Genomic DNA, 25,934 nt, shown 5'->3' on the forward strand with positions numbered 1-25,934 from the left:
GAACAGAGGAGTGTTTTCCACACTTGTTGGAAAGTCTGGACTTCCTAGTATCCCTTTATCTTGATGCAAAGATCGATCGAAACCCCCCTTTTAATCGTTAAAAGATTGATGAGCATTGCACTGCAAAATATGCACGGTGAGTTCTCAAGCCAGAATGATGAACCCTTCCCCTTGACCTGATCATCATATCATCAAAAGGCATCTCTTCAACCAAGAATTGTCCCCCTCCATTCGTATCTTTACTTTCTGTGCTTCTGGGTGTTTGATGCTTGAAGCGTAACGCTGTTGTATCAGTGCGAATTACCCATCATCATTGAAACATCCATTCCTACCTTTCGGAATAGAAGATAGTCAAGGCTGGTCCAACTACATTCGAACGAAAAGCGGGTATACTAGAAAAAACCAGTCTGGACTGAAATCTTCCCCCAAAAACCAAGCTTGAAAGAAAGGATCAACATTATCATCTACGAACGACCTCAACCGGGCTTGGATACCACTGACGAAGTTGCTCAAGTCATCACATTCTCATCTACTTTTCGATAACAAGGGTATTATACACCTCAAAGACATATACTTTATCATTTGATTCATGATAAGACAAGAACAAGTTTTTCATAACCATAAGCATCCCCCTTTTGGAATCAAGTCAAGTCAGAATATTCTTTTTTCGATTGATTCGGATAGGATAGTCAAACAAGCTCACAGTAAAACCATTAGCATATTACTCTTCCGGAAGTAGTCGTCGCGATCAACTGGCTATTACCGTTATCGATTACGATAACGAAAAGTAGTTCAGAACAACATGCCGAATTTATATTCTTCACCACAATTACGACAACCTAAATCACCGGCTAGTAGTCGCTCTAAATCTTCGATATACTCATCATCACATTTGATTGAAACTCCTCCATTGCCTCCATGGGACACACCTGTAGGTTTTACATTCCCGTATTTTTTGTATTCAACTTTAGCTAATTTCACTTTACTGCTCCTAATCATTGAATAAAACGACTTAGACATCCCCGTATACATCAATGACTCGATCATCTCGACATGTACTTTCACCTCATCGTGCAGCACCTGCACCACCACCTGTACCTCCTTTACCGGCATCTCCATCTCCCGCGACAATGTACGGTCTCCCATCTGCATCCGCATCCGCATCTCCATCACCTAATCTCCATTCATCCCCTATCGTTCGATCAGCTTCGTCTTCTTCATACTCTTCTACTGCATCTTCTACTGCATCTTCATCTTCATTTTCATCTTCATCTTCGACGACTTCTCAGAGAGTCTCAACTCCACCTCCTCCCGTAAGGAGTCGTCGGGCATCTAGATCGAATCCAAAATTACTTCCTGCTCTCCCTTTATCCATCGCCACTGGCTCAGAGCATAATTCACCCTACGCTTCACCAGCTAGCGTAAGATCTAAGCGGATCGCAGTGGATTACTCTTCCGAAGGAATTGGTCTCGGTCTAAATCTCACGGATGAGGTACAGATCATCGTCAGCAGAGAAGGAAGAAGATCGAGAGCTGTCTCTGTTTCATACGGGTCTTCAAGTGATAGTACAAGCTCGAATACAAGTACGGAAGATTTAGCTTATTTACCCACACCTCCTATGACTTCATCTTCACCAATGACGGATAGAACACCAAGTAGATCCTCAATTCGAAATCAGAATACAAATATCTCCACATCTACAGGGACAGATAACACGCCACCTAGACCAGCGAGAAGATCAGCTTCTCTTTATCCTTCACCATCTTCAGCTATAGCGCCTTCATCTAGAAAATCACCATTACTCGCTCCAAGACCTTTATCACTTACACCTCAATCGCATTCGGATTTGTTACCCCCTCAACCTGATTTCGCAAGAAGTATATCGCCTTCAGGTGAATCAATATCTACTGTAACTCTGTCGCCAGCATCGACACCTCGACCGTTCTCATCTGACACTCAACCGAAACCGACAACCTTACCTCCTGATTCTAGTACTGCTTTAACAACGGCGCTGGGAGAGATATCGACTTCGATACCTATGGGAGGTAGAAAACGTGATTCAGCTCAAAGACGACTATCTGCTTTGAGAGGTTTAGTAGCTAATTTGGATTTCAATCAACCCTGGTCGTTCAGCGAGAACACCTTGGCAGAAGAGAATCCTTTCTCTCCGGAACTTGACAGTCTTCCGGACAACGGTGACGGTGGGTATTTCTGGGCTTTTGGCGGCGAACAACCTGAGTTATCTGAAGTAGAAGTGGAAGGTGAATCATCAGACGAATCATTCGTCATGACTTCTTCTTCCGGACAAGCTCTTGCCAGTCCTGTCACATCAATCTCACGCCCTTTACCATACCTGGACAAAGCTAAACCCAAATCTATAATTCAACATGAAATCGCCGAATCTCACGGATGGCCTGAACCCAAATCATCTATTCAGGAAGTATACTCTTCACCTAGTATGAGCACAATGAATAATATCGTCTCCTCGGCGTCTCGAATCGATTTGACTCCTATAAGGAGAAATTCAGGTTCAAGAAAACAACCTAGCTCCACACCACCTCGTAGACCCAAACAATTTGGATCATCCTCTGAACTTTTGTCTCGTACACCTGAACCACCTCGACCCGCTTCCCGAGCAAGAAGAGAAGTTTTTGAAGTAGCTTCATCAGGTTATTCAAATTGTCTAGAACCTGCCTCACCTTTACTTCCCGCAACACCCACATCCACTTGGAGGTCATCACTTTCAAACGATGAAATATATACTCGGTTATTACAGACTTGCGGTCCAATGGAAGTCAAGCGACAAGAGGTGATTTGGGAGATGTGTGAAACAGAACATGCGTTCATCAACTCGATGCGGACTGTATTAAGACTTTTCGCCACTCCTTTGAAAACACCTCAAGGCAGATGGATCGACGGAATCCCAGGTAGAATAACAGAATTATTCGATTCATTGGAATGTATCACACATGCTCATGGAGTACTATCAACTTGTGAAAGGGATATGAGAAGGAAATCTGATGTCTTAGATGTCGAGTCATTCGTATCAACTTTCAAATCATGGGTACCAAGGTTAGAAGTACATGAATGGTATTTGATTAGATTCGAAAGCGTGGTAGCTCTTGTCGAAGAAAATGTCAGAGATCCGGATAGTGTTTTTGGTGAATTCGTAAGAATGCAAATGAAAGAAGAAGTTTTGGGTTCAATGAGTTTGGGTAGTATGTTGTTGAAACCTGTGCAAAGATTGACAAAATACCCTTTGTTCTTGAAGGTGAGTAGAACGTATCTTATCTGGCCCCAATGTATCATGCCAACTGACTCGGGAACTGGTAGCGACTACTCGACGTTACTCCCCATCCTCATCGCACTCATCCTGAAATATTGTCATTGCTCTCGGCAACAGAGTCGATAATTTTGAACCTGCAAGCCACCAAAGCGAGAGAAGAAGACTTTGAACAACTACAATCGCTCGAATCTCGACTTGTTGGATTACCGGAAAGCTTTACACTCGCCATAAGAGGGCGAAAGCTTCTTGGTCAAGCGCAAGTAGTTCGTGTACCACCTGCCAGAGAGCTTTCATCAGCCATCGCAGCAAGAGGTAGATCAGGTTCGATGCATAGTTCCAGAGGATCAATCTCGTCTTCGGTTTCTTCTTCAGCGCCTTCATCAATATCTCCATGGGACTTTTCAGCTTCTTTGACACCATCACGAACTTCCGCATTCTCGGTTTCGTCTAATGGATCCTCATTCTGTTCTGGGCCACCTTCAAGATCCAACAGTATAACTAAACCTTCACCTTCATTCTCTTCTATCACTTCACCATCCAGACCGTCAGTCACCAGATCACCCTCATCCACTTCTTCTTTCATCGATAATTCAAGGCCAAGTACACCCAGTTCGATGAAAAATAAGAAGAAAGAAGATATTTTGACAATGTTGATATTTGATGACTTGATACTATTGGGTAATAACGTTCATGAGAAAAGTGGATTATTCAGCGTTGGTTCAAACAAAAAGAAAACCAATGGTTCATTGAGGGTTTTAAGTGAATTAGAAGGTGGTGTGGGTAAAGTTTCAGAAGTGAAAGACTGGAGTGGATGGAATGGTGAGTTGATATAGGATGGCTTGCTCCTTGGTAACTTCAGCTGACCATTGATCATTAGGTTATTCAAACTTATGTTCCATCACTCTAACTCCAGTTTCACATTCTTGTAGATATCCTTCATCTCCGATAACCATTGCGTTCACCTTACCTTCATCATCTTCATCGTCATCATTACAAGGAAGTCTTTCAACTTCGCCTTCTTTAAGATCCCTCAAATCATCTTTAACTCAATCATCAGGATGGAATTTGACTTGTCCAACATTGAACAACTTACCTTCCCTACTGGGTATGTTGGGCCAAGTTAGTACGTCAGGTATGACGATTGTAAGGGGAAGTGAATATGTAGTGGAGGAGAAAGAGATTTTAGAAGATAGTATGAGTCCGAGTATGGGAATGGGAATGGTGATGCAAAGAGGGATCACAGAGGAAGTCGGGGATGAAGGCGAATGGTTAGGATACGCAGCTTAGGGAGTGAGGTCCGGTCGCGGATTGAAGAACGCCTCGACAATCATGATTTGGGAAATTTTGAATGTTTTGTTTCGGGAACTTGACAAATAGATACGAGATAGGGCAATTTCACGATCTTACGAGAATAAACGAGGGGCTTCAAGGATATACATACATGTACATCATCATAACTAAATTGGAATAGCGTAAATAGGAAAATCGTATGAAGTAATTTTTTAACTTGATGAGGATGTTGGACTGAGCAATTGCTTGACAGCGCTCTTGTATGCCATCATACGTAGCAAGCTCGCATGGGTAAACTGTCATCTGCTTCCTCGTAGAAGAGATCACTATGGTTGATCTTGAACAAACATCAAGCAGTCTAAGTTCCCTGCAGAATTGGTTGTGCATACTACTCGTAATACATACAATTGCCATTTCATTTCAGTCTGGGTACTAAACTCGTCTGCTGTTTAGTTGTGTTTTTTCCCTTTGTTCGGCTATAATTGCCCGACGTACTTTTTATTTTTAGACCTAACGAGTGAAATATTTTATCTTATTTACGAGAGATCCTTTGTTTTCATCCGTGAGAAAATTGATAACGAAGAAAAAATAACAAAAACCTATTTATAAACATTTTTTGCTCATCTTTCAAATAAACTACTCGTAGTGACGAATCAGCAGTTCAACTCTACCATCGCAGTCAATCTTTACCTCTCGTTGATTCTCAATAGAAATAGCTACATACACGAAGCTACTGAGTTAATCGATAGATTGAGGATCAACACAGCTTGAATCACTTGCCACCCGACTCACATTCCTTTCATTAACTCTACTACCGGTTAACCCTTGATCCTCAGGCATCAAGTCTCGAGTCTCAAGTCCCCAGTCCCCAGTCTCCAGTCTCAAGTCTCCAGTCCCAGCAAACAGGAATCAAGATGGGAGACGATAAACCTGCTGGAGGATATGATTCCACGAAATTACCATCATCATCCAAACCTACATATACAGTCAAGATTACATTTCACAAAGCCACGAATCTTCCAGTAGCGGATTTCGGAGATGGATCAGCCGATCCATTTATCCTTGCTCAAGTGAAAACTTCACATTCTACCCGACATTCACAAGATCCATACTTGCGCTGGAGAAGTAAAACGATACGAAAAAACCTTGAACCTGAATGGGAATCATCATGGACGATAGCAGGTATACCTTCAGATGGATTATCTCTGTCTGCAAGAATATACGATGAGGATCCATCCGATCACGATGACAGATTAGGTAAAGTAGAACTGGAAACAGGTGAGATAAACGAAAATTGGGGCAAAGGCATTAACAACAAAGAGTATAAAGTCAAAAAATCAGGCGCAGATTTAAAAGCCTATACAGCAAGATGGTTATGCTCAACAATCGGAAAATCAAAATTACATGCAAACCTTTTTTTGTCCATTCAAGTCTTGGGTAAAACAGATAATAATCTGGGAAAAGCTTATACCGTTAATAATTTTTGGTGGATACATTACAGTCCTGTTATCGGTAGGATGACAGGTGTTAAAAGTGAAGATAAAAAAGGTGTTGAGAAATACAAGTGAGTGATCAAAATCCATCTATATAATGGGAAAACGTCAAAGTTCTTTTCACTGACGACCTTCCCCCCTTCCCCCCTTCCCCCCTTCCCCCCTTCCCCCCTCCCCCTCCTCCCCCCCTTCTTCCCTTCTTCACCCCTCCCTTCTTCCCTTCTTCAACGTCTAATTATCTCTTCCCCCTTCTTCGTCCTCCTCCTCCTCATCTGCACCTTGCCCCCTCCCCACCCCCTTCCCGTTGGACAGCTTCCAAGCGAACGAGATCCAGCTCACCGGACCAGTCCCCAACGAGCTCTATCATCGATTCGTCGAGTTCAAGACCTTTGTAGGGGGGATGTTTGAATCAACGGGAATAAGAGGTAAAATATTGAATAAAGCATTACATCATCAACATGAACGACTATACAACTTTGATAAACAAACTCAACATGGTGAGATCGATGGACCGTCAAAAGAATTTACATTGAAATTCTTGGAAATGTGTGATTTCGATCAAGGTGGTAGAATATTCACATATGTTCTCACTTTAGATGGGTTATTGAGATTCACTGAAACTGGAAAAGAATTTGGAATTGATTTATTGAGTAAACATACCATGCATTCGGATGTAAACGTGAGTCTCTTTACGTTTTTAATCCTCGGGGAGGAATTTACTGATCCCGTGCCTCAACCTGCCCCAGATCTATATCGCATGGTCAGGTGAATTCCTGATTCGGAGACTTGCTCATGCGGATGAATCACCAGATGATCCGGATCAACATACTCATCCAGATGAGAACCTTCCTGATGGACCACCAAATTCAGCTCCACCCAAAAACCCAGCTTTATACGAATTGATCATTGATAACGACAGTGGTACTTATCGACCCAACGCAGATCTCATACCAATCTACACTAAATTCCTCAAGAAGAATTTCGAGGGATTAAAGATCAAAGTGATGGCGTGTGACGACGAGAAGTTGAAGAAGATAAAGGAGACTCAAAAGAAAGTCAAAGGTAAAGAAGGTGATCATGTCGTTTATGGACAAGGATCAATCTCGTCAGATGGTGGTTCTATCAGTTCATCAGATGAAGAAGATCTAGAAGAAAGAGCTAATAATGTCAATGGCGAGAACGGTGATGGTGTAGCATCAGGTGTAACTGGTGATCTTGAAAAAGGTTTCAACGCAATCGAAAATCCTAAAAACACAGTCAACAACACGGTAGATAGAGTGAAAGAGAAGACCAAGAAGAACTGAAGGATGAGATGATATAGTAATTTATAATAAGAATTGGCAGGTTAAGATCCGATTGACAATTGTTGTATGTCTCCTACAGTCCTCGTTAGCTACCGTTAATATCCATATCTAATTCCATATATATATATATATATTATATATAGTCGTGTGTCGAATCAGTCCATATAATAGCAAGAAGTATACCTGTAAATGTTCTCTTTTCTTGATATGCCATATATGCCAAGTTCCACGTATGCAAGCCATTCCCCTATCTCATCTCTGACTAACACCACATACCAGACCATGGTAACGGGATCAAATTGTGTATATGAAGTGGTACATGAAGTGATGGTCGCGTCATGCATATATATTTTCAATTTGAACCATTGACGTCATCGTACCGAGTGATGCTCACAGTGAGAGTATAGGAAAAAACCAAATCAAGAGAAACCTGTCACCACCATACCCCAGATTCCCACTGTCATTTGCATCCCATTGCATCTTTTCACTATTCTCATCTTTTCTTTCTCTTTCTTCTCCTCATCATTCCTCGTCTTTCTCTTTCTCTAATACTTAATAATAAAGAGGGACTAGAACCAATACCACTTCTTCACCTTACCCCCCCTTTTTCCGTTAATTAAAAAGATAAATCAATATGAGAGTATCAAGAACACTCTTGATCACTGTTCTGGCTCTTGCAGCTGGTAACGAAGCCAAATTATTTGGCAAAGACAAGCGTGAGTATGAGCATCCTCAGTACAAACCATCATCTACATCGGTTGCAGTCCCTTGCGCAAGATACACACGCTGATGAATCGTTTCTCTCCACTCCCCCTTTTCCCTTCCTCATGTTCAAAAAAACAATTGATTGTTCGTTGCTCTGCCATCCAACTTTGGTCGCTTCTACGCCACCCATCCATCTCCGCAGCCGTCTACGAAGATTGGTCTCTTGATCAATCTGTCGCATTCCTCAACGAACAAGGAATCGCAGTAAAAGACTCTGCAACTCTTGCTGAGATTCAAAAACAAGTAGCTGACAATGCCGATGCTGCTGCCAAGGTAAGTCGCGAGATATTCAACGAAAGTGGACAAACAGCTGACGTTTGCACATATAGTGGGGTGCTGCTGCCGCTGGATCAGCTCAAGCTCACTACGAAGCCTACAGCGATTCCCTTCTCGACACGTAAGTTATACTCACCTCAAGCGTCTATTCAGATCGCTGATTACTTGACATTGGCATTAGCTGGACCGAAAGCCAGTTGAGAGAATGGCTATTGGAGAAAGGAGTTGTTTCCCCTCAATCCAACCGAGAAGCTCTTTTAGTAAAGGCTAAACAAGCGTAAGTGGTCATAGCTTTTCAAACGCCAATTATAAGCTGACAAACATAACCTTCAGCGCTTCTGCCGCTTCGACCGCCGCTTACGGTCACCCCACCGATCAAGCTGCTTCCTCCGCATACTCAGCCGCTTCATCTGTATCTTCAGCAGGATACAACGCCGCTTCTTCAGTCTCTTCCGGCTACTACGCTGCTTCTTCCCAAGCTGCATACGCATCCGCAAAAGCTCAAAAGAAGCTTGATGATGCCAAAGATTATGTGTTCTCAACCTGGGATGACAATCAGCTCCGAACATGGCTCGAACAACACGAAGTAGTCTCAACTCCCGCTCCTACCGGTCGAGCTGCTCTTCTTAACAATGTTAAGGCAGCATACCTCAAGGCTACTTCTCCGATCTACGAGGCTTGGTCTACTTCAAACATTCACGAATGGTTGGTTGACCACGGTATCGTCCACCCTGAACCCACCGCCCGAGAGAAGCTCATCGACCTCATGAAAGACAACTATTACGACAGCAAAGATACCGCTTACTCCAAATGGACTGAATCTCAAGCCCGAGACTGGTTGATCTCTGAAGGTGTAATGTATGTTGCGTTTCCACTATTTTCCCGACCCTTTCTAAGCTGCGAAGCAAGCGGAAGAGTATACAAATTGACAATGTCATTCCATTTATTGACGATTCGACTACAGCAGCACCGACGCAGCCGACCTCAAGAAAGAGAAATATGAGAAACTCCTCAACGAGCACTACACTCGATCCAAGAACACTGTCTGGAGCGGATGGTACGACTCTGAGATCCGAACTTGGCTCGTCGACCACGGCTATCTCAAATCTGATGCTCAAGCTAAGCGAGACGAGGTAAGATCTCATTCTTTCCCATCCGATCACGAAGGAAAGACGAGAATAAGCTGACAGGCTCTCATTCAGTTGGTCAGCCTAATCTCTACCAAATACAAGGAGAACACCAACGCACCATACCTTGCCTGGCCCGATGCTCGTCTCCGAGCTCAACTTAGATCTTACGGTATCGATGACACTAAGTTCACTACCCGACCTTCTCTTGTCCATGAGGTTCGAAGTGAGTCACTTGCCAACTAGTCTTTTAATCGCTGGTCCTAACATTACTCATAGTCCACTACGTCCAATCTCAAAACAAGGTCGAACAAATTCTTAACTCCATTCGAGAGACCATCTCAGGCGGTGTTGAATTCGCTGAGGAGAAACTCGCTGGAGTCCTTGAGGTGCGTAGCTCCTTTCTTGGCCGATTCGATTCACAATACTGATCAATTCTGAACAGCTTCTTACCGCCTCCAAGTTGACCGCCGAAGAGAAACTCGACAAAGCTTACGCTTCCGTATCATCCGTTTATGAGCACGCTGTATCTTCCGCCAGCTCTGCCGGAAACTACTACGGTGCTAGTGCCACCTCCGCTGCCTCTGTTGCCTCCGTCAGTGCTTAGTGAGTGATCTTTTACACAACCTTCATTCCGTTTATTAACGATGACCTCTTTTCAGTGCTTCCGCCTCTTCTGCTTCCGTTGCTGCCGTGTCCGCTGCTTCATCCCTCTCAAGCAGTCTTTCATCTGCCGCTTCATCCGCTTCTAGCGTCGCTGCCAAGTCCGCCAACAACCCCTCTTTGACCTCTGCTGCCTCCGTTGCTAGCAAGTCTGCTTCATCTGCCGCTTCTTACGCTTCCTCTTCCGCTTCTTCCCTCGCTTCATCTGCTTCATCCGCCGCATCCGTCTTCGCCCACTCGGCTTCCCTCTCAGCTTCCTCTGCCTCCAAATCATGGTCGCTCTCCGCCGCATCCGCCTCCAAAGCTGCTGTTGAGACTTCCGCCTCTGTCTCCAAGTCACTTAGCAGCGCTTACTTGGTAGCTTCCAAGTCTGCTGTTTCAGCTTCATCCGTCGCTGCCGCTTCAGCCTCTTCAGCTAGCAAATCAGCCTCGTCTTACTCTGCTTCTTTGAGTAGCATCAGTGCCAAAGCAAGTAAATCTGCCAAGAGCGAACTTTAAGGGAGAGAACATTAGGAAGAAATACGATGGTGATCGTCAAAAGATCAGAAGTTGAACCAGGTGGATGGAGAAATACATTGTTTTGGGGAAGAATGAATTACGAGAAAGAGAAGAGTTGAACCGTTTATATTTTACTATTATACTGTGTCTATAACTTAATTCCATAGCCTTGGTTTTTACGACCGAATGATATTTGCGTAGCTTGGAGTAGTGAAATGGGAAAGAGAGGAGCAGTGGATAGTAGTAGACAGACACGAAGGAAAATGAATATATATGCAAATAAATGTTTTCTGATATTGACGATGATAATGATGATGATGATTGAGTGCCACATTCGTGGGAAAATGGGTGGAAAACACCGCCTGATGGAGTAGTAGTGTTCTGAACACGATATTGTCACATTCATGTTCATGTTCACTGTTGATCTCTCAATTGTCCTCATCGCTTTCGTAAGTAACAAAAGCGAACACTTAGTAAGGTTCGAATACTCTCATCGATAATCTCAGGGACAGAAAACTGCATAAATCAAGATACAATGGCTACATCAGAATTAGAAAAAGATCCATTCTACCTCCGGTACGTTCACCTTTCTTAACTCTCTTTCTCGCTATACTTTTGTTTTCTATATGTATATAAGATTGTGCTGATTTGAATTGGATGACATGTAGATACTAGTAAGCTGCGATTCCCAGCTCTAAGCTACTAAACAAAAGCTGACATCGTTTCATGGGGAATAGCACAGGACATCAAGGAATGCATGGACATGAATTCTTAGAATTCGAATATGCTCATGGTAAGTTCATTCGTCGACATCCTACTCGCTGCTCTTGTCTTGTCATTGGTCAAGCTTCAAGCGGACGTGCGGAGCGCAACGAGGCCACCTAGGCAGAAGGGTGACAAGCTGATGCTTCAATTGTGTCTCTAGGTCGAATTAGATATGCCAATAACTCAAATTACAGGAATGATAGTTTAATCAGAAAAGAAAGTGAGTATCTTTTATCTTACGGCAATGTGTTCGATAAAGTATGAGATGGAGTTAGCATGTGGGATGACTGTTAGAAAGATGCTTCGGCTTTCGAGATGAATAAGAAGGTTGAGGAAAGAGTGATCGAGGTTAGGTGAAGGATATCTCTGAGCGAACAAAAATATCGTGGGATTCTGGATTATCAAACGGGATTCTATAGTCATTGGGATAGTAGAAAATGTGTCATCATTTCTCTGAAGACGGATCATGGATGATGGACGGCTTTGTTTGAGTATTTCTGGCACGAAAGCTGACTTTTAATTTGGCAGTGTTCGTCGGTCCTGTTGTAGTGGAGGAACTGAAGAGGATTGTACGAGAAAGTGAAATCACAAAGTAATTTCGAATCTTCCCTTGACATCTTACACAAATGGAGTACTGATGTCTCCTCTGTATGGCAACAGGGAAGACGACGTAGCTTGGCCTAAAAAGAATGTAGTGGGCAAACAAGAACTGGAAGTCAGAATAGATAAAGAACATATTTCATTTGAGGTGAGCTCTCCCTAATCCTCGATTGAGGTGGTCAAAACGACCTCGACCTCTGCGTCGAGAGGAAAGGCATCTCTTCTGGGTCTCAGACAAAGAGGAAGAAAGAACGAAAACTAACTTTCCATCATCATCTCATACCAACGTGTAGACCGCAAAAATCGGATCTTTAGCAGATGTAAATGAATCTTCAGATGCTGAGGGTTTAAGAGTATTCTACTATCTCGTCCAAGATCTCAAGGTAAGTGATTCTCAATGATAGTCGACTGTCTCTGATGAGGATGGAAGAGTGGGGTTCTTTTTGTGGTTTTTACTCCTTAATCCCCCTCCCCACCCCTCACGTTGTTATACCGTTCCACGTTTGGTTGACAGTATGATCAGCAGACTAACTATCGATGTGTGCACAATAGTGTTTCATATTCTCTCTTATCACCCTTCACTTCAAGATCAAGCCTAGTAAGCTCTTCCGTTTCCAGGTCCATTGTACCATCTAATGGAAAATGCTGACTTGAGTCTGTATAGTCCAACAATAAAAGAAAAGAATGAGGGCAAGGTTGATAGACTCAAAGTAAGAATAAAATACTTTTCAGGGATAAGCGAATATGCATCATGTATAACAAGAGCATTAGGTCGTACTCGACTGTCAGCTTGCGATTTTTGTAGCCTGCACTCTCTTCAGAACATCAACAACCTTCATGAATGGCGTTGCAAATATGAGCAGATCATGCTTGGATGAGGTTGTTGGTAATATTCCGTCGGAATTTCGCCTATCCAAGCAAGACTGTTGTCGAGTTTGTCGCTAAGACTTACACATCGCAACTCCTTTCACCATAAAGTTTCAATGACTTCTCATCCCTCACATAACATCACTATCATTAATACTACCACTACTTCTACGGCTATCTCATCTGGTTCTTCTGTCTCATCCAAACTGTCAAAATGCTCTTCAATTTTTCCACTTTCTTATTCACTTTGGTGTTACTACCATTCACGTTTGCTCAATTTGGTGGATTCTTTCAAGGTGGTTTCCCATTTGGTGGACATGGACCACCCCATCATCAAGATCAACAACAGCAAGGTATCAGGAGAGAACATAGGGGCTGGAATGAGATGGATAATGGTAAGTGAACCCATCTATGTTGTGTTGGCCTTCCTTTGAGTAGGAGTGTCGTGGAGCTTGGAAAGCCAGTGGAAGCGTGATAGAGGAACGGACATGACTGCTCAGATTGATAGGAGGAAGCATTCCCATGGATAATATCAACACGACATGCTTGACAAAGGTCATTACGATGATGCAAAATAAGTAGCTGACAATACCACGCCTAATTGCAATTCACTAGTACACTGTAGAGCAGGTTACGTTTGTCCTTCTTCATTAGCTTGTGTGCCTACTCCAGCAGATTGTCCATGTCCATATCCGTGAGTATGCATTCCATTGTATTCTACCTTTCAACGCATATCTGCTGAGATAAGTGGAACCTTTTCATATGTCGGGAATCGAATCGCTGATACTGAACTTTCCTCACTCCAAATAGAGAGGATATCAAATGCGTTATACCTGATAAGAGAGAAAGGGATGAAGGTGAAGGTCCACCTTTTGTATGTATAAGATCCGTCGGTGCTGGTGGTATTAGTGGAAATTGTGATCAAGTGGTAGAATTCGCTAAACCTATATGATTGATATGCAATTTAACATAGTCAACAAAATGGCTTGTTGTAGAAAAATAGCCAAGAGTCTTTATGTTCATTTGGGTTTGCGCAAAAGAGTGATCAAATAAAAACACTAAAGTAGAACAAACAAGAACATTGATTTTACATGGTTGATGGATATGACAGGTATAGAAATGCAAGGTATATTCACCTATCCTACAATTATCCTATCTCGCCCCTCAATAAACAGGGAACATTGGATCGACAACTTTACTCCAAGCTCTCAGACCACCTTTGACATCCCTTATCCTGATATTTTGCCCCGTCGTGTTTGTCGTTCGTCGCAACGCATCTGCGGCTATCTGAGAATCGTTTCCTCTCCTGCAGAGGAAGATGACTTCTTCTGACGGAGGTAGTACAGATGGATCTTCCAGAATGGTCGGTAGAGGGATATCTATGCAAATTATTAGTTAACTAGCTGAGCGAATAACGAAGCATCGTTTGATAGATCTTACTCGTTGATTTTGGTAATGAGCAGATACCGAACTCAATTGGAGGTCTTGTATCTATTAGAGAGATATTCGAATTTGCTTCCATTAATATGGAAAGTTCCTATATATCATCAATCGATGGAATTAATCAAGCAAAAAAAGTCATCTTCATCAGCGATGAGATTCTGATTGGCATTTTCGAGATTTGATAGTAAATCAGACAAGTTAAGCCTGAACACAAAGCTCACCTTGACATCTATCCTTTCACCTTGGATACCATCTTTCATTCCGGTCATTTCATCCACTTCAGGACCCGCTGCTCCTGCGCAGAATGATTCATATCCATATACATCAAGATCGTCCGTTATGCTAGCAGAAGGTCCACAAGCTATACACTTCGCCGAAGGTCCTTTCATTCTTATAGTTCTTATCAATGGATTCGAACATAAGTGATGTAAATGAAGTAATGGTTCTGGATCTATTCCATCGATCGAATCAATGAAAAGGGCATTCATTAGCTGAATTCAGTCCTACCCTTTCAATGTCGATAATAGAATGGGGAGTGTACACACCTTCTTTACCTATTATAAGTTTGATGACTTCCGAAGCCATCCCAGTACCTACTAAGCCAGTAACTACACTCCATACACCTTCTTCTTCGCATTTTCCCGCTGAACCAGGTATAATACTTGGCCAAATACATCTATAACAAGCTCTTTTCTTTCCCGATTGAAGCGGTTTACCACCATATACGGCCCATTGTCCAGCTGAAGAAATAGCAGCACCTGAGACTAAAGGGATATCCAATCTGACAGATACGTCGGACAGCAGATATCGAGTTAAAGGTCGATCTGTACAATCTACTAAGATTGAATATCCTTTCAACAACGATAGTGCCGTAGAAGGTGTTATAGGTACACCATGGGGTAAGAGGTTGATTTCAGGATTTAATCTATACACAATAGTTGCTGTATGAGTGTTGAATACTCGTGTCATGAAGGTAAGGATTAGCTGGCTTACGATTTTAATGCCATACTAGCGGATTCAGCTTTATTCATTCCTACTCTTTCTGTCGTATGTAATATCTGTCGGTGTAAATTACTTAAACTGACTGTATCATGATCGAATATCCCAATAGTTCCTTAATCATCACAATGTCAACAACTTCTCAAGTCAGAATTGGACCGATTGAACAAAGGGTCCGAAGTCGACTTACCTACACCTGCTCCAGCGAGATATTGTAGAGTTGGACAACCTAATCCACCTGCACCTACTATAGCTACTTTGGCGTTTTTCAGCTTTAGTTGAGCTAGTTTAAAAAGAACAAATCACACGTCAGCTCCAATGATATTCGTGAGCGATTTACATGCTGATTGAGTGTGACTCACCTGGAAGTCCAAATCCAGGCATGATCATCTGCCTTCCGTATCTCACGTACTCATCTAAAGAAAGCGGTACCTCCTCGTCAAGCAATGGGCTTGTCCTTGATCCCTCGGCGTGTGATTCCATTCTTGTTACTCTTCGAGTGATTTTTCTGAACTGATATCTGATTTATGATCTGTTGTGGATGCGATAGATCATAAGTCTACCATGTAGATTTGACAATAACATCGTTTGTACAGCTACTTCTTATTGCCTGGTACTTTTCAACTTTTTTGGTTCATGACCTCCACTTTCACGAATACTAATAGACATTACAAAATAGACGTTAGCGGAATCAAATGTTGATTAGAACAGTATCGTAATGACGCACGAACCCCTTTTGCTTTCCGTTGGGTCCTGTCGAACACGAATGGAACGAACGAATTTCCATGCCATGCCCTTAAAACAATTATTCGTTGATCATGATCATGATCATCAGCATCTTGTCTCTTCCAGATATACTTCGACTCCCGATATAAGAAGACGGACACAGGAACTGGCAAACATGGCAACTGCAGCTTCCTCTTCAAAAGGACAAATGGAGACTAATCCTCGAGGAATTCCCAAAGCTCCTTTCGTAGTGAGTACTCAAGCTACCAGATCACGCGCAACGGTGAATGAGAACGAGCTGTTAGCTAAAGACAACTCTTTGTATAGGCTGATGTCGAGGATTATGTTGGAGGTAAAGATGGTGAGATTCAAAGTGTCATGAAGAAGTTTGAAGAGACTACGGCGTGAGTGGACTTTTCGATCAGTCAACCCATCCCATGACCGTTTTCTCAATATTTGAGATTCTTTGATACTGATATCTCATCTTATCGTAGCAAATACCGATATATGGAAATATCATTACAGCAAAGACGTAAAGCTTTATTAGGTAAAATACCTGATATGGAGCAGACTTTACAAGTGGTCAATTTTTTACAAATAAGAAGGAAGAAGAGTTTAGGTGAAGAAGTCGAAGAAGAGAAATTGAGTGATGATGAAGATGATCTAGATGATTTAGAAGAAGATGATGATGATGATGGTACAAAAGGAAAGAAAGAAGAAGCGATGAAAACCTTATTTGAATTGAATGATACCCTTTATGCTGAAGCTGAAATTAATGAGAATGGTGAAGTTGGATTATGGTTGGGTGTAAGTTATACCATTTCTTATCCTCCTGTTTCAACATTTAACCTTCTCAACTCGCTAATTGGTATCATGCTGACGCATATCGACTGACTGATAGGCAAATATCATGTTAATGTATCCATTGCAAGAAGCTATCGATCTGTTAACGTCAAAACTATCAACAGCTAAGAAATCTCACGAAGAGACTGTAGAAGACTTGGAGTTCTTGAGAGAACAAGTGACTGTCATGGAAGTAAACTTCGCTAGAGTACATAACGTGCGTCTCTATCTTCCATCTTTTCTCATCCACAGCTGACTTATGTTGCCATGCGTGTGATAGTGGGACGTAAAGAGAAGAAGAGAAAAGGGATTAATAGGTCAACAATCTGGTTTATTGCCTTCTCAAAGAGAAGGAAAAGATGATTCAGATGACGAGAGAGATTAAAAAGCATGCAGAACCCTGTGCTATTTCTTTGTTGTCTTTGCCCAGAAAGTCAACTCACATAGTATTGAACAAGAACAATCCACACAAGAACTCAACATACATTATAGTATGCAATCCGTAGGGAAGACGCTAGATCGCTATCGCTATTATCAGGTCGGTACATTGATATTTACGCTACTAACCTGTTGTATACATGTGGTTGAGAATGCTTAAACCACGAAAATGTTATTGCAATCCCCTTACAAACTCATTGAGTTGTCTTCTGACGTTCTGACGATTATCTACTAATTGTGATTTTATCTGTTGTTTCGTCAAGCCTGTCTGGAATCATCAAGTCAAACATGTATATCGATCAGTTAGAAATTTTCCTTCTTCAATTCACGTGAGATGAATCATCTCCTTTTGACCAGAAGGTGTGGATTGAAGGAGTCGTTCTGAACTCACAGTCTGAGCTAATTCGTCCAAATTCGCCGTTGTCACACCTTTTGATATTATATGTTCTGCGATGATCACTTTAGCTTCATGTGATATTCTAGCTTTTGGTCCAGGTATACCTTTATGTTTACCTTTCCCTTTCCCTTTCCCTTTCCCCGTCACTGTCACTCTGGGTTCTGGTTCAGGAGATCCGTGCTCTGTTGTGGTGGTTGGTATAGATCGAAGTGGCGGGGAAAGGGAGTTGCGCTGACGAGAGTTTAAGGTCTGAATTGTGTTGACTGCCGATTGAGCAGCCTCGGGGTATGTGGATGGTGAGTTCCGTTGTGGTGCCGAAGATGGTGGTGGTGGATGTTGCTGTTGCTGTTGCTGTTGCGGATGTGAAAGATGAGGTATACGGGAAGGTAACATACGATGGATATAGGAAGAAGGAGCTGGTATTGGAGTGGTAGATGATGCAGTAGCTGAAGAAGGCTGATGATACCCGGTCTTCATCGTGGATTTACCCTGTGGCGTCGATGGTGTAGGTGGTCTCGTTGATGGAAGATGAGCGGCGGAATATCCACTTGAGAGGGAATATGAAAGAGACGCAGATGAATGGGGGATTGAACGAAAGCTCATCAGATGACTCTGCTGAGGTAATATTGGTTGATTGGTCTGGGCTGACGGTATGGGATATCGGTAGTAAGGTTGAGGTTGAGACTGAGGATACGGATACGGATTGCTCCAGTACGATCTTTGCCAATAAGATTCTCCTTGATCAGTCGCGATCCCATGATGGGGACTATGGATTTGGGTGTGGATATACGTCTTTGGCGTCTGTGATTCAGCGTCCGATATTATCGTTGTTTGAGGATCAGTCGAAACAGGTGATTGACTAGTAGTCTTGAGAGTTTCCAGGGGCGTGTTACCTCGATCTTTGATGCGAGGTCTTTTGATTGGTGAAGGTGATACCTCCTCCCGAGGAGAAGGTGGATCTTCCATTTAGACTAACTAGGTTCTTCACTACCTCGACAAAAAAAACTACAAGCAAGTTCTATCAAGTCAAAGGAAAGAAGGTTTCTTCGGTCTGGAAAAACAACAAAGCGAATGATCTCGGTTGACAGGTTTCTAGTGAGAGATCAAACAGAGAGAAAATCTCCTAGCGAATAAGAACACTGCCATGTTGATTGTTATGGGTTACGTTGTTTCGTTATCTCACCTGTATCACAAGTAGCTATACAGGTCGAAATATTTAAAGAAGACAAGAATCTCCCTCAGAGTTTTCCTGCTTCTTTTTACCTTGGAAACGGAATGCGTGTGCGGGAAAGCAACAAACATGCCCTTCTACAGTGTTCAAAACAGTTAAGACCTGGTGGATATCTATCTACCTCTGACCTCGACCCTTGCTCAACAACTCGATACGCGCCTATGAGTCATACTGTATGAGTATCGTATGAGTCGGATCAAATCTGAGGTCACAATCAAAGGCCAAAAAGGTACAATCCCTCCTTATTCGCCCTCGCACTGTCAATGTACCTGTTATACTGTACTCCTTCTTCCCCTTGTATCAATTCATCAAACATGACAACCAACATACAGAAATATGCAATGTCGCTTTGATCAAGTGCCAGTGAGGACGATGATGCCTGTTTTACTGTAAATGCTTCTCCTGATGCACTTAAAGGTCAGACAACGCATTGATAGTGCCTGCCTTAAGCGCTGTACACTAAAGTCGCCTAGAATTCAGCTCAATCCCAAGTGCACACATATAATTAGAAGTGTTCATTTTATGCATCTCGCATACAGCCCCCCTCTGGACCACCTCCATACTTATCTGAACTAATCTTACTCATCATCTACATAATCTTTTCATCTCATTCATCACAAACCAACTGGCTAAGCCTGGGTACACATAAATATATATGTAATATGGAGAAAGAAAAAGGACTGATATTCGAATTTCAAAAGCTTCTACTTACCAAAACGTAATCGCAGAAAATATGAGACTGAAATGAAAGGATAAAAAAAATGGAAAAATCAAAGAGGACCCGAAGAGATGATATTCCATATTGATCGGAAGAAGTCTAAAGAAGGAGACATTGTACTATGCAAGTAGAAAGATGGGATAAATGCTAGAGAAAAACTTCTGCGGCGGAATTATTTGATATTATAAATATTATCGTCCTTGGACGACAGAGCGCGGCAAGATGTTGTTTTTGTATGTTGATGATACTGATCCGAGACCTATGCAATGTGATTTAAGAATAATGGGGATTGAGAAATTGATGATTTGATAGTGGAAAATTCGGGAGAGCTGGATGAATTATTATTTTGAAGCGTTTTTGATTGCCTATATCAAATGTCAGCAAATGATGTTCAATTTCTTATAATGGACTAATTGCACTCACTTGTTGGGCGTAAGCAGCGTTGGTCTTAGCTTGCTTATTACCTGATCTTGTTCTGCCCCAGGATACAGCCTGTTGAACCCAATCTTGTAAGAGGTCATCTCGGACTGTACTCTTGTATGCTTCTCCGAAGTCACCAATGAGACCAAGCGAAGCGATACTGAACGAATCAGTTCGGTCCTCGTCTGCCCAGCATGTCTTTAGGAAGCCCATGATACCTGACACATAAGGTTGCATAGCCCCAGCTAGAATTTCAAGTCAAGTCAGGTGTGCTTTTGCAGTGGAACTTAGGGGCTACTTACCGTCGGTGTCTTTGATACCATTCATGATACCGATGAAAGCGTCCACGATTGATTCTCGCATACTTTGTACGAAATCTATCATGGCCTCGTCACCAGGAGCAGCAGATGTTGAACCAGCTTGACTGAGGATGGTCATGGTAGTATCAAGATATGGTCTGAATCCACCTCCAATTGCTAAGGCTACTTCACCAATGGTAGTGATGGCATTTGGTTTGACCTGTCTTTGAACCATAGGACTTCGGAGGAGATCGATAAGGGAAACCATCAATCTCTCGGCGTACGGCGTCAAACCTTCGTTGATAGCTCGAGCAACATCACTTCCGACATAAACGGCAGCTTGAGCGACTTGCCAATCTTCAAATGACCCGAGAGCAGTGAAGAGGAAAGGGGTGAAAGCTTCCATATACTTGTTGAATCCAGCTTCGAGAGCACCTGCTAAAGCACCAACAGTCGCAAAAGCATCTTCTAATACACCAGCATGTTTACCAGAAGCTGAGATCAAACCAAGGAGGTTGGTCATGATTCGGTCGGCAAAAGGAGCTGCCATCGAAGGCGATCGTCGAATAAAGCTTTGGATGACTACACAAACGTTGATTTGCATGTCGTTCCAGTTATTTCGATCATCCATTCCGACCAATTGATTTTGCATTCCCAAAAGTGCTTCTTGCCTTGCGAGCATCGCGACCGCAACTTCTTGTACTACTGGAAGAGTGTCGTTGGCAGATGCACCGAGGAAGACTGAGATAGTTTGGTAAGCTGCACTTCGACTGTTGGCATGGTTGGCAGGTCGTTCGGCAATGGGCATCAACTCTTTCAAAATGCCAGAATAGTATTCTGACATAGCAGAGGTTGCCAGATCTTCCCCGAGCATGTCAGCGCTGAATGACAGCTGAGATACAAGACTGTTGAGAGCGAGACAACAGCTGTTACATGTTCGAGGTGAAGCGTTGAGACCGATGACTAAAGCAGTAATGAGGTTTCGAAGGTGAACGGCGGGGTCGATGATCTCGAGCATGTTCTCGCAGATTTTGCTGAGAGTCCATGCTACAGTGTCTCGTACTTGCAAACTGGGGTCTGATTGCATCATTCCGATAAGAGCGCCAAGAGCTTGAGTGACAAGAGGAGCGAGAACGTCGGCATCAGGACCATCAAGTATTGATCCGAAAGCCATGACAGCAGCTTCTCGACGTTGCCAATCGGCTTGGGTGATACCAGCTTCTACGAATGGGACTACAGGTTGAACAATGGCGTTTCCGACGTTGTTGGCGAGTAGTTCTAAACAACATCCAGCAGCCATAGACTTGGTCCAATCGTCTTCATCATCATCCTCGTTTTGTTGACACAGGAGTTCGAGAAGAACAGGAAGGATATCAGGTAGAGCAGCTTTGGCAAACCCCTTTGAATTGTAGACAACATGTTCTCCATATTCGGTTGCCTGCCAAAGATTAGCACTGTAACCGACCGATCAAATGTCTTACTCACTTCCATAGCCGCTTGCGATAAATCTATCTCCTCCTCACATACTGTACTCCAAAACTCGATTGCTTGAAGAGCGACAGGTTCTTCGGGGTGTTTCATACCCATTATGGTCAACTACATTGTCAGCTATTATCCACCTCGATTGAGACTTACTCCGAACAAGGCTCGTTCCATGTAGAAATCCATCTTCTCGTAGTACAAATGCATGATTCTAACGAGACACTCGAAGGCACCAACTTGAACTGTTACAGATGGACTTTGAGTAGCTTCGCACACAACTTGCATGATGTAGTTTCGCTCGCCCTACAAAAACCGTCAGTTGATTTGTTGAGAGTGCCTTTTTCTGAATACTCACCTCTCGCTCAAAGTTATCTCTGATAAACTCTAATGAATTGAGTAAAGCTTGAATAGCGGCGTGTTGTACTTCATGGCTTGGTTCTTCCTTTCGTGCACCTTGTACGACGGCAGTGAGGATTTCGTTTGATCGTGCGGAAAGAATTTCGGGTTGCTGGATAGAGATAAGTCAGTTCAGACATGGCATCATTGATCGTGAAGCACAGTCAGAAGTGGTTCCGACACTCACGATAACTTCACAGATGAAACCGACGGCTTGTAATGTAGATACTCTTAATCCTACATTCTCCTGATTTCCTACGAATTCCAATAAAGAAGGAATCAATTCTGACCATTTATTTACTGGGAGTTCAATAGCGGCAATTGCTGATACACAGGTAGCTGCAACTGCACCTGCACGATGTTGCGATGAACCAAGAGTCGAGAGCACTGATTGTTTCAGTGGTGCAGTTGCGTTGTCGGGTAAAGCGAGCCATCGTTCCGTCAATACAGGCTGATTCACAGCATCCTAACGTTCGGGAAAGACCAAATCAGCATGATCCATTTATAGAATAGCTTGTACAATACGATAAAAGTCATACTCACACGAGCGGCAATTGCGTTTTTGAAAGCTAAACCAGCTGCATAACGAACATCCATTCCTTGTTGTTCATTTGCCAATTCGGCAGCGAGCGTATGAAGGTAGCCATGCTATAACTTATCGTCAGCTTCCGTCCTTTTCGAGTTTCTCTTAAATAGGAAGGTGAATTATAATGGAGACTCACGAAGTTATCCCTAGCGGCCACTTCTAATTGTTGTGTAGCTGACTCTCTCGCTGCCTGATCTGTATGCGCAAATGCAAATGTCAGTCAAACTCGTGAGCAGAAACAAGGGAGGAGAGCGGCAACATAAACATACTGGGAGACAAGGAATCTTGGAGCAGCTGAGCCGCGTTCATCTTGATATTTGGGGAATGAGGGAGAAAGATTAATCGACTATTCGTTCAAATCGTAAGAATGGGAGAGGAGGTGAAAGCCAATCCTGATAGGTGATTCTATTGAGAGATTGGTAGATGCGAGAGATATACAATCCGAGCCTTTCTATGATGGTTTTGTATCCTGCTGGTAGTTATTGACGTTTCTCATAGAAGAGGGTTTAAATATGATATGCGAATAACCACTGCAGTTGTAAGGAAAGGGCCAAAACGATCACGCGTAACGTGGTAAGACCTGATGTCGGGATAAATAATGAAAAATACAAATTAGGGTTATATTTCATCAGCTATGACGTTTTATAGTCTTTGTCCCAGTGGCGGTTATTCGCTTCCTAATCGTTCATTTTGCTACACAAAGACGGCACATCAATGCGGTTCCAGTGAGCATACGATTCGATATTGGATAGTGTATCTTCTGTCAGACTGAGAGATTAGGAAGGCTCGACTGTCACTTTGGTGCAGATTCAGGATGAAGTCACATCGGCTTAAATGCCTTTTTCCCCTGTTATATCCCATATTTGGCGATGGTATGCTCGTTTCTGTCATCACGAAAGCACGAATCTCAGATCCGAGAGTGACCGTTCACATAGAGTGAGAGAAGTGAATGATGATCGTAAAGAGCCACACAGTCAGCTTATCCGTAAGTCGCACGCAGTATGAAAATTGGCCAATGTTCAAGTGGCGAATTTGTTCAATTTCACCGGGGCGCCACGCGCGTGCTATTGCAGAAAGTTGTAAATGTTTGTGTACTGGTAATATCTCTTCAACTCATTGTGTATTGCAATAGTCCCAGCACAACATCTTGAGGCATTCCAATCCACTGTCATCCCGAAATATCTTCTCATATACATCGCAATCAGCTTTGCGTGAAAAATGGACGATCCCTCAGGCTGGTCATTGACCGAATCTGATCCACAGGTCTTCACTCAATTATTGAAAGACTTAGGTGTCAAAGGTTTACAAGTAGTGAGCTTACTTTACTTCATACTGTTTCAATCTACTTTCATGATAATAGGCCGAAGCTTGAAAACTCGATCTGGCTGTCCCGTATATAAAGCGCCCTCTGGAAGCTGACGGAGCTGCATGTAGGACGATTTATATTCACTTGACGAAGCGACGTTATCGACTCTAAAACCTATCCACGCATTAATATTCTTATTCAAGTATGTCGAACCTTCAGCAAATGATGCGGAAGGAAGTAGTGGAGTAGAGGTTGATCCCTTAGATAATGGAGTGTGGTTTGCTAACCAAGTGAGTACGATGAGCTGTTTCTGTGGAGACAGAAGGGCAAGGAAGGAGGAGTAGACCGCCGAAATAGTCAATTGTCGATAAAATGGAAGTTGAAGCATGTCGAGATAATGAACACTGAAGAGCCAGAAACTGTCAAGCCAATCTTAAGCTGATCACAACACACGAGTGATAGGTCATAAACAATTCTTGTGGAACAGTAGCCGCTCTTAACGCTGTAAGCTTGCCGTCCTTCCTTCTTTTTGCACGATGAAACTGAAGCTGATCATGGGTACAGGTAATGAACATCCAACCAGAACCTTCACAATTTGATGGCGAGTCAATAGAGCTTGGTGTGAGTGGTGGATACCAACATCGAGACGGAGTATAGCTGATGATGCTCGGTTCCAGGAAGAGTTAGGCAATCTGAGAGAATTCGGAACCGGGATGGAATCGTCAGAGTGAGTATTCCAATCCACGCAATCTTCCATAACCTTGATAGTCGTCTCATTTTATGGACTTCTTCCTCATTCTCATCCAATTCTCCTTGTCGTCTTATCTGACAAAACCCCTCCTTGATTAGCATAGGATATCTCGTCTCTTCATCACCCACAATCCGAGAAGTTCATAATTCGTTCTCGAAGTCATCACCATTTTCAATGGATCCATCTGCGTTCCCCGAAAGAGAAAAAGAAGACGCATATCATTTTATAGCTTACTTACCTGTCAATGGGATATTATATGAACTAGATGGTTTAAGGAAAAATCCAATCATGCATGCTCCGATAGAAGGTGATTGGTTGGAAAATGCGAGGGAAACTATCGAAGGTAGAATTGGGACTTATCCATCTGGATCTGTGAGTGCAATACCGCATTGATCACTTTGTCCGGATCTGGATCTAGAAGCTGAATGAATGATAAATATTACGAACTGACGTTTTCGCTGCAACAGTTGATGTTCAACCTCTTATGTATTCGCTCGACACCCCTACCTAGACTTCAAAGATTACTGAACGATCCTTCAACACCTGCTCAAGAGAAATACCAGATTCAAGATCAACTAGAACACGAACTGAATAAAACGAAAAGAGGTCAAATGGAAAATACACTGAGAAGGAATAATCTTTTACCTGTAGTGTTCCAGCTTTTCAAAGCATTAGGAGAGAGTGGTCTAGCAAGTAAGTCATGTCCCCATGCTATTATATAAGATGGGATCACCTCATTCAATTTACTCATTGCCCTGTTGACTCTGAATGATCGCGGTGAGTGATAATTCGCACGCTGACAACTATGTACAGATAAAGCAGTTGAGGATGCACGGGCAAAAGGCAAAGAGAGAAAAGAAAGAAGAGCTGCCAAGGGAGACATTGAGGAAGACTGATCTATTTGGTATAGTTAGAGGTGCTCATACTACAGATATATAGGACAATCGGCGTAACATTTGTGAAC

General features: G+C 42.8%; 11 protein-coding genes across 11 annotated transcripts; 7 read left to right on the plus strand and 4 right to left on the minus strand.

The window, feature by feature from the left end:
• Positions 1-802: 802 nt before the first annotated feature.
• Positions 803-4,574, plus strand: IL334_001913 (uncharacterized protein; the record flags this gene model as incomplete). The annotated part of the gene is made up of 4 exons (XM_062933661.1): positions 803-931; positions 1,017-3,272; positions 3,335-4,106; positions 4,165-4,574. 4 exons carry the CDS (start codon positions 803-805, stop codon positions 4,572-4,574), a joined length of 3,567 nt encoding a protein of 1,188 aa, XP_062789712.1.
• Positions 4,575-5,491: 917 nt separating this feature from the next.
• On the plus strand, positions 5,492-7,374 carry IL334_001914 (uncharacterized protein; the record flags this gene model as incomplete). The annotated part of the gene is made up of 3 exons (XM_062933662.1): positions 5,492-6,141; positions 6,383-6,749; positions 6,817-7,374. The coding sequence occupies 3 exons, from the start codon at positions 5,492-5,494 to the stop codon at positions 7,372-7,374; spliced, it is 1,575 nt and encodes a 524-aa protein (XP_062789713.1).
• Positions 7,375-8,008: 634 nt separating this feature from the next.
• On the plus strand, positions 8,009-10,703 carry IL334_001915 (uncharacterized protein; the record flags this gene model as incomplete). Its single annotated transcript, XM_062933663.1, has 10 exons — positions 8,009-8,090; positions 8,282-8,412; positions 8,469-8,536; positions 8,597-8,692; positions 8,749-9,273; positions 9,383-9,548; positions 9,618-9,768; positions 9,822-9,931; positions 9,988-10,148; positions 10,205-10,703. 10 exons carry the CDS (start codon positions 8,009-8,011, stop codon positions 10,701-10,703), a joined length of 1,989 nt encoding a protein of 662 aa, XP_062789714.1.
• A 535-nt stretch (positions 10,704-11,238) lies between these two features.
• IL334_001916 (uncharacterized protein) lies at positions 11,239-12,743 on the plus strand (the record flags this gene model as incomplete). Its single annotated transcript, XM_062933664.1, has 9 exons — positions 11,239-11,279; positions 11,372-11,377; positions 11,441-11,496; positions 11,629-11,688; positions 11,997-12,060; positions 12,129-12,216; positions 12,362-12,451; positions 12,621-12,666; positions 12,733-12,743. The coding sequence occupies 9 exons, from the start codon at positions 11,239-11,241 to the stop codon at positions 12,741-12,743; spliced, it is 462 nt and encodes a 153-aa protein (XP_062789715.1).
• A 406-nt stretch (positions 12,744-13,149) lies between these two features.
• Positions 13,150-13,887, plus strand: IL334_001917 (uncharacterized protein; the record flags this gene model as incomplete). The annotated part of the gene is made up of 3 exons (XM_062933665.1): positions 13,150-13,330; positions 13,551-13,629; positions 13,746-13,887. 3 exons carry the CDS (start codon positions 13,150-13,152, stop codon positions 13,885-13,887), a joined length of 402 nt encoding a protein of 133 aa, XP_062789716.1.
• Positions 13,888-14,099: 212 nt separating this feature from the next.
• Positions 14,100-15,860, minus strand: IL334_001918 (uncharacterized protein; the record flags this gene model as incomplete). The annotated part of the gene is made up of 7 exons (XM_062933666.1): positions 14,100-14,314; positions 14,376-14,472; positions 14,600-14,829; positions 14,924-15,303; positions 15,372-15,492; positions 15,568-15,660; positions 15,740-15,860. 7 exons carry the CDS (start codon positions 15,858-15,860, stop codon positions 14,100-14,102), a joined length of 1,257 nt encoding a protein of 418 aa, XP_062789717.1.
• Positions 15,861-16,278: 418 nt separating this feature from the next.
• Positions 16,279-17,331, plus strand: IL334_001919 (uncharacterized protein; the record flags this gene model as incomplete). Its single annotated transcript, XM_062933667.1, has 5 exons — positions 16,279-16,353; positions 16,431-16,507; positions 16,598-16,910; positions 17,005-17,163; positions 17,227-17,331. The coding sequence occupies 5 exons, from the start codon at positions 16,279-16,281 to the stop codon at positions 17,329-17,331; spliced, it is 729 nt and encodes a 242-aa protein (XP_062789718.1).
• Positions 17,332-17,556: 225 nt separating this feature from the next.
• Positions 17,557-18,747, minus strand: IL334_001920 (uncharacterized protein; the record flags this gene model as incomplete). The annotated part of the gene is made up of 2 exons (XM_062933668.1): positions 17,557-17,652; positions 17,776-18,747. The coding sequence occupies 2 exons, from the start codon at positions 18,745-18,747 to the stop codon at positions 17,557-17,559; spliced, it is 1,068 nt and encodes a 355-aa protein (XP_062789719.1).
• Positions 18,748-20,071: 1,324 nt separating this feature from the next.
• On the minus strand, positions 20,072-22,036 carry IL334_001921 (uncharacterized protein; the record flags this gene model as incomplete). The annotated part of the gene is made up of 4 exons (XM_062933669.1): positions 20,072-20,095; positions 20,154-20,395; positions 20,453-21,887; positions 21,935-22,036. The coding sequence occupies 4 exons, from the start codon at positions 22,034-22,036 to the stop codon at positions 20,072-20,074; spliced, it is 1,803 nt and encodes a 600-aa protein (XP_062789720.1).
• A 24-nt stretch (positions 22,037-22,060) lies between these two features.
• Positions 22,061-23,222, minus strand: IL334_001922 (uncharacterized protein; the record flags this gene model as incomplete). Its single annotated transcript, XM_062933670.1, has 6 exons — positions 22,061-22,234; positions 22,287-22,439; positions 22,515-22,793; positions 22,871-22,975; positions 23,050-23,108; positions 23,183-23,222. 6 exons carry the CDS (start codon positions 23,220-23,222, stop codon positions 22,061-22,063), a joined length of 810 nt encoding a protein of 269 aa, XP_062789721.1.
• Positions 23,223-24,131: 909 nt separating this feature from the next.
• IL334_001923 (uncharacterized protein) lies at positions 24,132-25,866 on the plus strand (the record flags this gene model as incomplete). The annotated part of the gene is made up of 8 exons (XM_062933671.1): positions 24,132-24,224; positions 24,348-24,509; positions 24,682-24,723; positions 24,784-24,840; positions 24,897-24,946; positions 25,069-25,342; positions 25,438-25,663; positions 25,784-25,866. The coding sequence occupies 8 exons, from the start codon at positions 24,132-24,134 to the stop codon at positions 25,864-25,866; spliced, it is 987 nt and encodes a 328-aa protein (XP_062789722.1).
• Between the last annotated feature and the right edge of the window lie 68 nt (positions 25,867-25,934).

Source organism: Kwoniella shivajii, chromosome 2, assembly GCF_035658355.1.
Source record: "Kwoniella shivajii chromosome 2, complete sequence".
NCBI classification, from domain to species: Eukaryota; Fungi; Basidiomycota; class Tremellomycetes; order Tremellales; family Cryptococcaceae; genus Kwoniella; species Kwoniella shivajii.